Here is a 13,884-nt window from a genome sequence, read left to right on the forward strand (position 1 = left end):
CTTTCTTTTAAATCCACAAATCAGATAATTTGGTTCTGGTAAGAGACCAGGAAGTTCACAGTAGTGGAAATTCTTCTACATTGGAACACAAGGAGTGAAGAGAAGTAAACATTTCTCCCTAATGTCTAGCTATTAAAACCGAAGTCAGTGTCACGTTAATTTAACAACATGTAAAAAGTGGCCATATTTATTTTCCTCATAGGTAAGAAATGGACTCTTTAGCATTTTACTTAAATGTAGAAGTCATTTAATATCTATTCATAGATTGACACATTTTATTTATGAAGTGTACTTGGTAATATAAACATGAATTTATGTTTATAATGTTTATAAATAAATGTAAATGTACCTAATATAAATAACTTATGAAGTATACCTAAATAATTTATGAGGAGATTCATCTTTGGTTAATTTATTTATAAAATTAAAACAGATAGGAAATAGAGCTAACAGCAGACAGGTTTAGGGACCACGTTTATCTTTACCAAAGATCTACAGGATATTTCTTAAGAGGATTTAAAGAGTATGTGGCATCTATTACATGGAAGAGAGTGGCCTTCAACTTTGCAATCTCAGAAAAAAATAATAGTGTGCATACCCAAGAGACATTTCTGGGTTTCTACCTTTCATGTACTGAGCTTTCTTATAAGCTTATTTCACAAAGGGTTCCATAGCTAAAAAAAAATTTTTAAAAACCACCAAGTTAGCACTTCTGCTTTTGGTAATACAACATTAAATATTTGGATAAATCCTGCCTCTGATGATAACTAGAAATGCTGTACAAAATATCACATTTGCTTGAAAGTACTTGCTAACCCAGTACCTGTTAGTGAGTATTTGTTAGTGCTGAGCAGTGCTTTTGACAGTTGTGTGGGCCTAAGGGATAAAATAGGAGTTCAGGGACTGCCAAAGGTGGTGGCTGTTGTCAACACTCTAGATTCCTAGGAGTAACAATGCATGAGAAGGTTTGCAAAGCAAACGTTGACAGAAACAAAAAGGAAATAAATTTACAACCATAGAGGAAGATTTAATAATCGTTTCTCAGAAAAAAACTCAGTAAAGATATAAAAATTTTAACAATAAAATTAACAGACTTAACTGTCATATATAGAAGTAAATGTATTAACTTCAGAATTCAGTACACCAGGCACAATGGGAAATTTTGCCAAATAAACCATATAGTGGAATTAAAAAAAAAAAAATTCACAGAATTTCAGATGATTGAAATTATACAGAGGACTTTTTCCTACCAAATGCCTTTAAGCTGGAAAACAACAGAAAAATATAAACAGCAAATCTATGCTTTGGAAAGTCAAAAAATATACTTTTTTTTTTTTTTTTTTGAGACAGAGTCTTACTCTGTCGCCCAGGCTGCAGTGCAGTGGTGCGATCTTGGCTCACTACAAGCTCCGCCTCCCAGGTTCACGCCATTCTCCTGCCTCGGCCTCCCGAGTAGCTGGGACTGCAGGTGCCCATCACAATGCCCGGCTAATTTTTTTGTATTTTTAGTAGAGACGGGGTTTCACCGTGTTAGCCAGGATGGTCTCGATCTCCTGACCTCATGATCCACCCATCTCCGCCTCCCAAAGTGCTGGGATTACAGGCATGAGCCACCGCACCCAGCCGAAAAAATAGACTTTTAAATAACCCACGAATCAAATAAGAGATTATAATGGACATAAAAAAATATTTTGAACTGAGCGATAACAAAAATATTAGAAATAAAACTTGTAGAATATGGCTAAATCAGTAATATAGGGATATTTATAGATTTAAATGGATATATTAGGAAAAAGAAAAGGCATTAGGTTTGAAAGAAAGAACTAAACTCAGTAAATGGATATGATTGTATTCATACAAATGTAAATAAATCTATGATAAATTATAAAGTGAATTTAACAATTTTGATGAAATCATATAAATCAAAGTCAATATAAGAAAATCAATTGCACTTTTCTTTATCAACAACAAATATCTGAGATATAAAATTTTAAATATTTTTTCAAAAGTATGAAAGAATATCTAATACTTAGGAATAAATCTAGCAAGAAATGTGTGTGACCTTTATGCAGGAAAATGTGAAAAATGGAAAAGTATGTCTTAGTCGTCATTGCATTCAATATTATCGATATGTCAGTTTTTCTCGAATAATTTCATACATCTGTAAATTCAATGTAATTCTGCTATAAATCTCAACCAATTTTTATTTTTTATTTTTGGTGGGGAGAAGAATTTGACCAAAGTTTGTTCTGTCACTATACAGAAAAGCAAAGGACCAAGAATAAATAAGACAATCTTGAAATAGAGCAGTATAACATCATAGGATTTAGTAACTACAGTGTTTCAAGACTTACAATAAAGCTAAAGTAATTTAAGATAGTATAATATTGGCAAAAGGATGGACAAATAGACCATTGGAACCATTCAGAAAAACCATTTACCAACCCAGGCCTACCTGGAGACTTGATTTATGACAAAAGTGGTGCACACCTGATTTATGAGAGAGGAAGGGGAAGTTTGTTTAAACAACGGTTCTAGGACAATTGTATTTCCAAATAATAAAAAAGAAACTTAACTTTACCTACACCATAAACGAAAACCATTTCCAGATGAAATTAGTTTGTAGATGTGAAAGGTAAAACTGCATAAAGATTTCAGAAGATAATACAGGGGAATATTTTCATGACCTTGAGGTATGCAAAGATTAATAGAACCAAAAAATTTCATAATAAGTGAAAAGATTATATTAAAATTAAAAACATATGTTCATCAGAAGGCCCCATTAAGAGGTGGAAAAGCAAGCCACAGGATGGAAGTAAGTGTTTGCAACCAATATAATCTATAAAAAATTATTACACGATTATATAGAAACTCCTACAAATTTATAAGAAAAAAGCAGACCACACAATAGAAAAATGGGGAAGATAACTGAAAAACAAGGACCAATAAACATTTGAAAAAGTGTTTAAGCTAATTAATAATCAGGGAAATGCCAAATCTCAAAATCACTGCGTATCCATCACAAGTGTTGATGAGAACATATAGTAATAGGAACTCTCTTACCCTGCTTGTAAAGTGAAAGTTGGTACCTTTTACAAGCAGTTTCTCATTACATCTAAAGCCTACCCTTTTTACAGCTACTCTCCCTGTAAATTCTTATCAGAGATGTGTGCACATGTGCACAAGACCCTTACGAGAATGATTATAGTAGCATTTACTCATAATAGCTAAAAATTGGAAACAACCCAAATGTCCATGAAAGAATGGGCACATTTTTTTCTAATACTCATACGATGGAATAGTATACAACATTGAAAATGAACAAACTGCACCTACACATATAGGGTTAGTTTCAAACATAAAATTAAGCAAAATAAACCAGATACAAAGGAATATATATTGTGTCCATTTATTGAAAAATCAAAAACAGGCAAAATTATATGATAGTGTTTAAGGAATGTATAATTGGGTAGTAAACAAGGAAGTAATTACCATAAAGGTCAGAATAGTGGTTAAGTTTATGAGGAGTGAGGGTACTATAATACAGGGCTCTGGGATGCTAGGAATGTTCAGTTACTTAACATGGGTGGTAATGACAAGTAATCACTTTATAATACTCATTAAACTGAACATTTATGTTTTATGTACTTTTTAAAATACCTTATATTTTATAATTTAAAAGTTTAAAAAACGAGTTAAATATATGGTATTATTTATGCCCTTAGGTTAAGATAGTTGGATATCTCTATCTAAGAACAGAGATATTCTTGTTTTTGAGGCCAGTGTTCATAATATATAAATTATATATAATATTTCATTCATGTACACTATTTCATTGGCTCCATACTCTGTGAGCCATATATGGCAGAAACTATTGGAATTTTGTACAGCTGAGAAAAGTGAGGTTTATCTAAATCCATATTGGATTTAAATGTGGCAAAAGTAGAATTTGAAACTGGGGCTTTTCCCCAAAAATCTTGAAGTTAAAACCACAGGACAATGCACATCCACTAGAATTGCTATTATCAAAAAAGTACCAAGTAATAAGTGTTGGCAAGGATGTGGATGTGGAGAACTTGGATTTCTCATGCATTGCTGGTAAAAATGTAAAACTGTGTGGCAGTTGTAGAAAGCAGTTTGAGAGTTTCTAAAAAAAATAAATATAGAATTACCATATGACCCAGCAATTCTACTCTGAGGTATTTACTCAAAAGAATGAAAAACAAAGAAATAGATACCTGTATACTAATGTTCACAGAAGCATTATTTATAAGACAATAGCCAAGAGATGAAAACAACCCATGCCCATGAACAGTTGAAGAGATAAAATATGGTATACACATGTAATAGAATATTACTCAGCCACAGTATGGACTGAAATTCTGATACAGGTTACAATGTAGATGACCTTTGAAAACATGCTAAGTTACACAGCCAGACACAAATGGACAAATCTTGTGATTCCATTTATATGAGGCATGTATAATACGCAACCTCATAGAGACAGAATATAGAATAGATGTTACTAGGGGTAGGAAGGGAGGGAAAATGGGGCGTTAGTACTTCAAGGGTAAGGAGTTTCTGTTTGAGGTGATGAAAAGTTCTGAAATTAATGGTGATGGTTACACACATTGTGAATGTACTTAATGCACTAAATCATACAATTAAAAATGGTAAGAAAAACACTGTTTAATAGTACATTTCATGTTTTATATTTCACTATAATATAAATATTTTTAAAAGACAGGACAAATATTCTGATGGACTTTATTTACCCCTGGTTTTCCAAACCAGGTCCTAAAATTATTCTGGGGAAATCAGGGGTCCTGGTCTTAACTCCAGGAAGAGGAAAAGGAGGTGGGTGTAGCTTATGTTTTCAAGGTTAATTTCTACCAGTCTTGATATGCTTCATGTTCCAGAGATCCTCCCGGTCAGCAATAAATTGGTATATAAAAGACAAACTAATTCTACATCAATCAGGAATTACATAAATGCGGGCTCTATGTTTGCATTTAATATAATGGTTATGTAAAGATGTGCACACCTGCCTTAGGGATGAGGAGGATGAGGAGTGAGGCTATGAAACAAATAGGGTAGTTTGAGGTATTTCTCCTTGGCATGAATTAGCAATGAGTTAGCCATTTTCATATGTAAATAATAAGCTAGAAAAATAGGTAAGCTCTAAACTTTTCCCATTTTTTAGTGCCTTACACAAATTCTTTAATCCGTAAACCCACTTCCTTGAGATAGTCTTCTGCTTTAAAAAAATCAAATTATTTATCTTCATTGCAAGGAACATTTCAAAAACAATCTTCGATGTTCAGCTAGTGTTGGATTTCCCAAGACATATTAATGGAGATATTAAGGCAAATAATCCATTGTATTTCCCTGCAACACTTTAAAATATCCCACAGCTCTTGCATTAGGGAAGAAAAGTGTTTCTTCCAATGTAATTTTATATGCTTTTTTTAGTTCATGCCGAACTTCTTTTCAAGTCTGAATAAAAAGTTTCATCTTTTTCTTCTTCTATGAAAAAGTTTAGGTTTGCGGCATATATAATTATCTTTCTATTTTCTAGATTATTTTATACTTCACATTTCTGGAAAAATGAGTATAATAATTGTACCCATTAGTTTTAAAACTGAAATTAGTATACAATGATAATTATGTAGAATTGTCATGACAATATAGTATGGTTGCTAGGAGCTCTGCTGCTGGAGCTAGCCTGTATGGATTTGAATCCTGGCCCTGCCACTTTCTAGGTAGGAGACCCTGAGCAAGGCATTTGACCCCTGTATGCGTCATGAAGTTTATTTATCTGTAAAATGGAGCTAACAGTAATATCTACCATATAGAATTGTTATGAGAACTAAATGAGTTGATATCTGTAAAGCAATTAGAATAGTGCTGGGCACATAGAAAACACTATTTAAATATTTGTTCAGTAAAAGAGTGTAAGTTAGTTGTGATCCTGGACTTTGTACTTTTATTTTTTCATGTGCAAAATAGTGATCTTTATCTCAAAAGAATATGTAAATGTTACTGAAATGTCAATAGTAACTGTTACTTGGAAATTCTTTGAAAGAAAGTTGGTAGACATTACTGTTTACCGTGTAATTATCAGTATAATCAGAATGTATCTTCAGTAGAAGGTAGAGTAACTCTCAACTACTATGAAATAGTGGATTTTGATCAAACACCTTGTTTTCTTTTGCAACTTTGCCCTAGATAGGAAGGATAGCCTTTTCATGGCAGAAGATACTGAATCAGTCATCATGACCTCACCAATTGTTGACATAGTAATTAATCCATATAAATTACCCAAGTGATCGTAAGAAAGTAATTTATATAATCTGTGATGTGAGAAATCATTTGTTTTATTATTCATCACCTGTTATCCAATTTTGATTTAATTTGGTTTGTTTTATGTTATTTTACTGCTCTATTAACTTAATGATTTGAGTAATTATTTATAGTTTGTGATATTAGGTAATAGGTTTAGAAGATATTATTAGATAATTCATGATAAAATGATATTTATGGATATTATAGAAAGTTCTGCTATTTTAATCTGAATGCTGCATATAGTTTGATTATAATACATTTCTTTCTACATAATTCATTTAACACAACTATAAATACAATTTTCCATTGACATAGAATTATCATAGTTATCAATATTATTTAACATAGAATAGACAGCTAATTGTGCCCTCAGTCCTCTGTTTATCATGTATCTGTGGGAGTATGATACTATCCCTGGAGAATTCTAATGTCAAGTGAAGAAAATAAATGATTTGAATCCATCCCACTGTTTATTTCCCACGACTAATTACAAATCTCTGTATATTGCTGCTTCTGCTCTTAGACATTCCTCATAAGTATCTTTATCTTGATTTTATAGCATTTCCTTATCATCATTACTAGGACTTATATTTTGAATAGCGTTGTTTGCATTTGTTTATATAGATTTCCTTGGCCATTTCTCTCTGGACATATAGATTGGACTGGCCTAATGCTAGTCAACATTTTTCACAGGAAAACAGATTCTACAGGTGCACAATCTCTTACTTGCAATATTTAATTTCCAAAACTTTGAAAACTCGAAAACAAAACATAACTCATTTGAGACCATCCTGGCTAACACGGTGAAACCCATCTCTATTAAAAATACAAAGAAAAAAATTAGGTATGGTGGCACACGCCTGTAATCCCAGCTACTTGGGAGGCTGAGGCAGGAGAATCACGTGAACTCGGAGGCAGAAGTTGCAGTGAGCCGAGATCACGCCATTGCACTCCAGCCTGGGTGACAGAACCAGACTGCATCTCAAAAAAAAAAAAAAAAAAATGTAACCCCTCTGCTGCCAAATCTGACCTGAATTGACATGAAGTTATTTGTAGTCTTTATCTGATTTATTGTGAATATTAATACATTTTACTACAGAAATGTAATGGTTTGTTTACAAGATGCTGCTCCAAGGCTCTGATGGAGGTGTTATATAGTAATATAAATAGTATATATAAATCACCATATTATCTTTCTAAAATCTGAAAAAAATCACATATTTTGAAATACATTTGGCTGCAAGGGTTACATGCAACCTGTAATCATGATTTTTTTTTTTTTTTGGAGACGAAGTCTCACTCTTGTCCCCCAGGCTGGAGTGCAATGGCACGATCTCAGCTCACCGCAACCTCGGGCCCCAGGTTCAAGCGATTCCCTGGCCTCAGCCTCCCAAGTAGCTGGGATTACAGGCATCTGCCACCATGCCTGGCTAATTTTGTATTTTTAGTAGAGATGGGGTTTCTCTATGTTGGTCAGGCTGGTCTTGAACTCCCAACCCCAGATGATCCGCCTGTCTCAGCCTCCCAAAGTGCTGGGATTACAGGTGTGAGCCACTGCGTCCAGCTGATTGTTTTTGATATTCTGTAATCATGAGCACTCTATGGTCAAAGAATATAAAATTTATATTCTAATTAGGAATGTTAATCTTTAACGTTTTCTATTAGGTTACCTATAATAATAATACATCAATGATCTATTATTAAATTACAATCAGTGGTTCTGCCTCCCTCAAAACAAACAATTATTGTTAATGTGGCTAGTCAAATTCTCATATCACATGTTTTAAAAAAATATTTGGCTCCACATATTACAAGGACTGATGATGAATTCTAAATTAACATTAGCCACATAAACAGTTTCACAGTATTTGAGTACAATGGCTCTTTATGGGATGTCTTGGGATGCTAACGTCATATATTGCATCTATATTTAGCTCTTCTCTCCTTCTTTCCTACAGTCTGGGGGAGGAAATCTTTTTATATGAATTGCATTTTTGTTACAGTAACATTTCTCATATAGAATACGTAAATTGCTAATCACATAACCCTTTAGTGAGTTAGTTATAATTTGCTTGTAAAAATCTAATTTGTTAACTATCGTTTTTAGGTATTTACTACCAGGGAGTACCCAATTCTTCTTGAGAACACCAACCTACAACTTGAAGTACAATTCACCTGGAATGACTCGCTCCAATGTTTTGTTTACATCCAGATATGGCCATTTGTGAAACAGAAAGGAAGATCGCCATTGGTTATACATAACAGCAATTCATTTTTTCCTCTGAAGTTGAACATGCAAAGAACATGACCATTAAGTGCTGTTTTATGTATATAAGACATATATATGTGTGAAAATATATGCACATATGCACCCAAATAACATATATTTATTATATTAAATAATATATGAAATAAGAATTAGCAGAAAATGGAATATAAGACTTAACCTTTCTGGAAATGTAATAAACCATGTTAAAATTGTTTACAAAAATACGTGAATGTCTAGAACTTGCTAGGTTTATAATTAATTCCTTCCTACTAGAAATGTTATTTTTGCTGCAGAGTATATAAAACAAATTGATCTTGAGGATCCAATTACAGTGTTAAATTATTTTCTAGATAACATGCCTTTTGACCTGAAAAAGGGTTTAGTATAATACCTTAAAAATTCTCATATATAGTAGCCATTTTAAATGAAACAAAAAGATTTAGAAGCCTGGTGTTGCTTGATGATAAGATTAAGAAATTTAAAACGGGTTTATCATTAACATAGCACACTAAAGTACTAGAAAAGTCATAACCTGATTCTCTAACCTTTTTATTCCTCTATGTGGAAATTTAGCTACTTGTAATAATGTACATTTTCAGTAAGGATCTGGTGAGATCATATTATGGTCTAAAATGGAAGATAGGCCGGGCAGGGTGGCTTATGCCTGTAATCCCAGCACTTTGGGAGGCTGAGGTGGATGGATCACCTGAGGTCAGGAGTTTGAGACTAGCCTGGCCAACATGGCGAAACCCCATCTCTACTAAAAATACAAAAATTAGCTGGGCGTGGTGGTAAGCGCCTGTGATCCTACCTACATGGGAGGCTGAGACAGGAGAATCACCTGAACCCAGGAGGCAGAGGTTGCAGTGAGCTGAGATCGTGCCATTGCACTCCAGCCTGGGCGACAAGAGTGAAACTCCGTCTCAAAAACGTAAATAAATAAATAAATAAATAAATAAGATACAAATAAATAAAATGGAAGACAATCCAATGGGTTAAAAATAAAATGTAAACTAGCTTTCATTTTTACTTTTCATAGAGAATCACATAAAGGAACAGAAAATGATGGTAACAAAATCTTTCTATATGGCTTTTATGTCTTACACCACTCATTTTTATTTGGAAAGTATAACTTTGATGGGTTTAACATGGTTAAATGCAATTTCTCCTGTTTCGCAGAAGTAGAAGAGCTGACAGGTTTCACTCATTTTAGTGTTATAGGATAATGAGACAAACTTATTTTTATAAATCTCTCAAGGTTGAAACCAATTTATATTGCAAAGTCTAATACAGTAGTTTCTCATTGCACCACAGAAAACAGTTAAAGGACTGTGAATAGAGGATTTCAATGACCACATATTACAAGTCATCAGTGTACCCTTTAGGGTTTTAAAAAAATCAAAGCAGAGAATGAAGTGTTCTTGTCCAAAGTTGTTATGCATAAATTTCATAGCAGTTTACTTCCTTTTCTTGAATACAGTTTTTAAAACCAAGAATGAGCTTTCAGATTTCCATAAAAATATAAGCCGTATTACTTAGACAATGAAATAATCAGTGCAGCCGTCACTTCTTAGAATGTATTTAAACTTCTTCCCCCAACAGTTTTATTTTCTCACAGCTGCTAATTATTTTCGAAATTCATGAATGTTTTACCTCCTTTTACTATTCTAAAAGTTATTTCAGGAAGTGGCCCCAAAGCAGGAGAACTGAGAGGGGCAAATTGGCCTGGTTTAATTCATAGCCTGAATAATTGGCAACCTAAAGTTATAAGTTAGATGTATTTTTCTTTCCAAGCCATCTTCTGAGTCTTTTTTAGGCTGAAATAATTTGTTTGTTTCCTAAATTACTGCTAGCTACTTGATTCTTTATGACTACCTAACATCCACATTTGGTAGATACTTTTCCTCTCTGCATGCGTCCCAAAGAAGAATTTGCTATTGTGGAAGAAGAGGATAAGGGTATCAGAATGAAGGAAATTACAGTGACTACACTGTTTATGACTCCATGTTGTGAATTCTTAAATATGTTATGGATTTTTTTAGAAAAAATAATGCAAAAATTGGGATATTACCGAATGATCCATAAGAATGATCAACAAGTAATAAGTCTTTTCATGGAGTTCATTTTTCTTTTAAATTCATATGGCCACAAAAAATATATATATAACTTTAAGTGTCTGATATATGATAACAGCCCAGTTTGTTGGCCACTCATTTGCATTATCTTAAATCACAAATAATTACTTAATTTGCTGGAGTGTGTGCTTTGCAACTTTTGTACCAGAGCAAAATTTTTATTTAAAACAAAAAATAAGAGTGCCCATCACTAGGAGAAATACTCTTCCCAGAAAACACACACACACATACACACACAATTTTAAAACTGAGTAAATTTAAATGTGTGGAAGTACCCCACAAATTGATTTCAACAAATAAATTTCATTTCTCTAGCTACTTATGTCTGGACTTATTTTGAGCATTACAATTTTATTGCCTTCATTTGCCTATTTAGAGTGATGTATTTTGATATGATGAAGTTGTGAATAAAAGCCTTGTGTTCATTATTTATATATACTACCTGGTATGCTATGTACTGTGTCTGCTCTAGTGCTATTCCCTAATGAGCAACTAAGAAGAGAAGACACAACAATAAACCATGGAAGTCTCGAGAGGCCATGGAAATGATTTAGAGGTGTAAAATATTCCCCAGTTTTTATTATAAATTTTTATTCATAGGTTAAAACATATCAGCATAAGTGATAGTACAGGTGTGACTCCCTTTTCTAGGAGAGAAAATAGCTTTATCTGAAAACTCCAAAAACTTTAATCTTATCAGAGGTTTTTAATAGGGGAACTGGGTTTACTTACAATGAAAGCATATTTTCATTCTGCTATAGAAAAACATATCCCTGCTCATTCAGTAAATCTAAGATTGGAATGCTTTCTAGAACTGTGCAATATTTGAATAATTTCTAGAATTGTCTAAGAAACAACCTTTTTTATTTTAAATAATCACCTACAAACGTAGTCTGAGACTGCAAATTAGTTTTCACTTGAATAATTCAGCATTGTAGATTAGTTACCATTTGCTCTATATAGTCTATTGAAGGAACTACTGTTATTCATATTTTGATTAATTTTACTAGCAACAAATTTTTATTTTAGTAGCATTGCATTTACCTTAAATATATAAAAATGAAGTTGTAACAGGATCAAATATAGAAATGGCAATGGTAACTCTGCCTAGAACATGGTTGAATGTCCTTGGTTATCTGTAAGTTGCAAAGATCTATACAAATTTTATCATATGTCAAAATGATGTCTAAATACACAGTTTCAACTATTTCTTCCACCCTAAAACTAAAACTAAAGCAAACCCAAATGAAGAAACCTAAACTTTTCATCTAATAGTTACACCCAACTAGATAATAGTAGCTTCTAGGCATCAATAAAAAGATTTCATTTTAACTGTCTTTTTAATTTGTAAAATATATGAGTATGGAATTTTGTATCTAACTTGAAATTTCAGATGTTTTAATAATCAAATACTTTCTTCTTTAGCATGCCAAAGTACTAATAGTTTAAAAAATTTATTTAGATCTAAACATATACATTACTTGACTTTTTCAAAAGTATCAAAAAATTGATAGCTGCAGAAATGCCATTATTTGATTTTCTATAAAACATTGATTCATTCTTAAATGTATATTCTTTAAAAAATAGTAAATACCTCAAGAGTGACAGAAGACTTTCCTTTTCTGTAATGCAAATTTAAACGTTGAGTCTTAGTTTACCTGGTCATAGGGGTTAAATAATAAAATGTATACCTGTACAATTAATTGTGTTCTTATGACCTGATGATTTTTTGAAAATTTGCTTTTCTCTCAAGAAATTTAAGTTTTCAAGGGCCATATTAGTTACCTAAATATTTTGGTCTAATGTTGACTTACAAATAAATAAAAATTTAGAAATATATTCATGATGACAATTTTGTTACTTACACTGCTTATTCTTTCTTTATTTCTTTTTTAGTTCAAAGGTGAAATTTTGATCTTTGTATTAACAAAGCCTCAAGAAAAGAGAAATCCTGCCTTTTAAACATTGGTTTTCATTGCATTTTATGGTGGTGTGGTTTTGCCTCAGCAATAATAAAACATAAAATATGTTGTTGCATCAAGTTCAGTTTGTCTGCTGAGATTATTTTTAAGAACCAGGTTGAAGTCTCTATGCCTAAAAAAACATTTATTGTCTGGATCCATATAAAGCAAGTTACATGGCTACAAATAAGTCTTGCAACCAAAATTGGTATATTAAAATTTACTGCACACTTGGAGATTGCTGCCATTTTTTGGTGCTTTTGGGGCCTCATCATAAAGGGATGTATTGTATATTGAGGGAAAATTACTCAAGTTACACATTCTACATTAACTGTGCTGTATTATCTACAGCTATAATCAATGGACCAATAGTTCCTAAATTAGTAATAAGGCTTACCTTACAAAAGTAATGAGATAACACTGATATTTCTGTTTCAAAGGCTAACAGCAATTCTTGGGTCCTGAGCTAATCATTTCATACAATAACTAATGTACATGCTACAACATCTGAATATTAATGGTTTTGCCACAGATTCTGGGTATGAGGATTAGCTTGAAAGCCATACATTTGCTAACATGAATCATGACTCAAATTATCCCCATGTGCTTTACTACCTGTATATGAATGCAAATGTTACAGAAAATATGCTTGAAATGTCAATACAGTGTGCAATTAGCGTTGCATTGTCATGCTCCAGCATGTGATATCTGTATGGTGAAGTTATTTCAATTACTCTGATATGTTACTACAATAAAAAAAGTTTAACCTAAGAAAGCTACAATATGTCATCAAATGCTTATTTCTGTTTTACACACACACACACACACACACACACACACACACACACACAAATGGCTTTGTGTAATAGAAGAGATTGGCTCCCAATTAAGGTTTCAGACTGATGAGATATATTTTTACAGTAATTTTTACTGTTTACAGACAGCAATCGCACTATGGGGATAACTGCCTGTTATTAAAGTCAGGTCAAGTCAACATAATTTGTGTCAACTCCTCTCATAGTTAACTAGAAGGCCAACTGTTCTAAAACTTAGAAATGACATTTTTGTATCTAGCATCATGGATTATAGCAAAAGTATTACTAATCTGATTAGAATTATGTCAGCATCTCAGCTATGAAGTTCATTTTTTTCAGTAATTTATAATCTTGTTACT

At 32.5% G+C, this 13,884-nt stretch overlaps 1 protein-coding gene across 2 annotated transcripts in view; it reads left to right on the forward strand.

Moving 5' to 3' along the window:
* The window catches only part of TTLL7 (tubulin tyrosine ligase like 7), an 89,944-nt gene extending 76,459 nt beyond the window's left edge, over window positions 1-13,485 (forward strand). The window contains exon 20 of one of the 2 annotated variants that reach the window (XM_005542913.4): window positions 8,453-13,485. In XM_005542913.4, the coding sequence (XP_005542970.1) occupies window positions 8,453-8,573 (121 nt within the window). In that variant the 3' untranslated portion in view covers window positions 8,574-13,485. The remainder of the gene's footprint in view (window positions 1-8,452) is intronic. The other variant, XM_045368339.3, reaches the window with a different exon arrangement.
* The last annotated feature ends 399 nt before the right edge of the window (window positions 13,486-13,884 follow it).

This window comes from Macaca fascicularis, chromosome 1 (assembly GCF_037993035.2).
Source record: "Macaca fascicularis isolate 582-1 chromosome 1, T2T-MFA8v1.1".
NCBI lineage: Eukaryota > Metazoa > Chordata > Mammalia > Primates > Cercopithecidae > Macaca > Macaca fascicularis.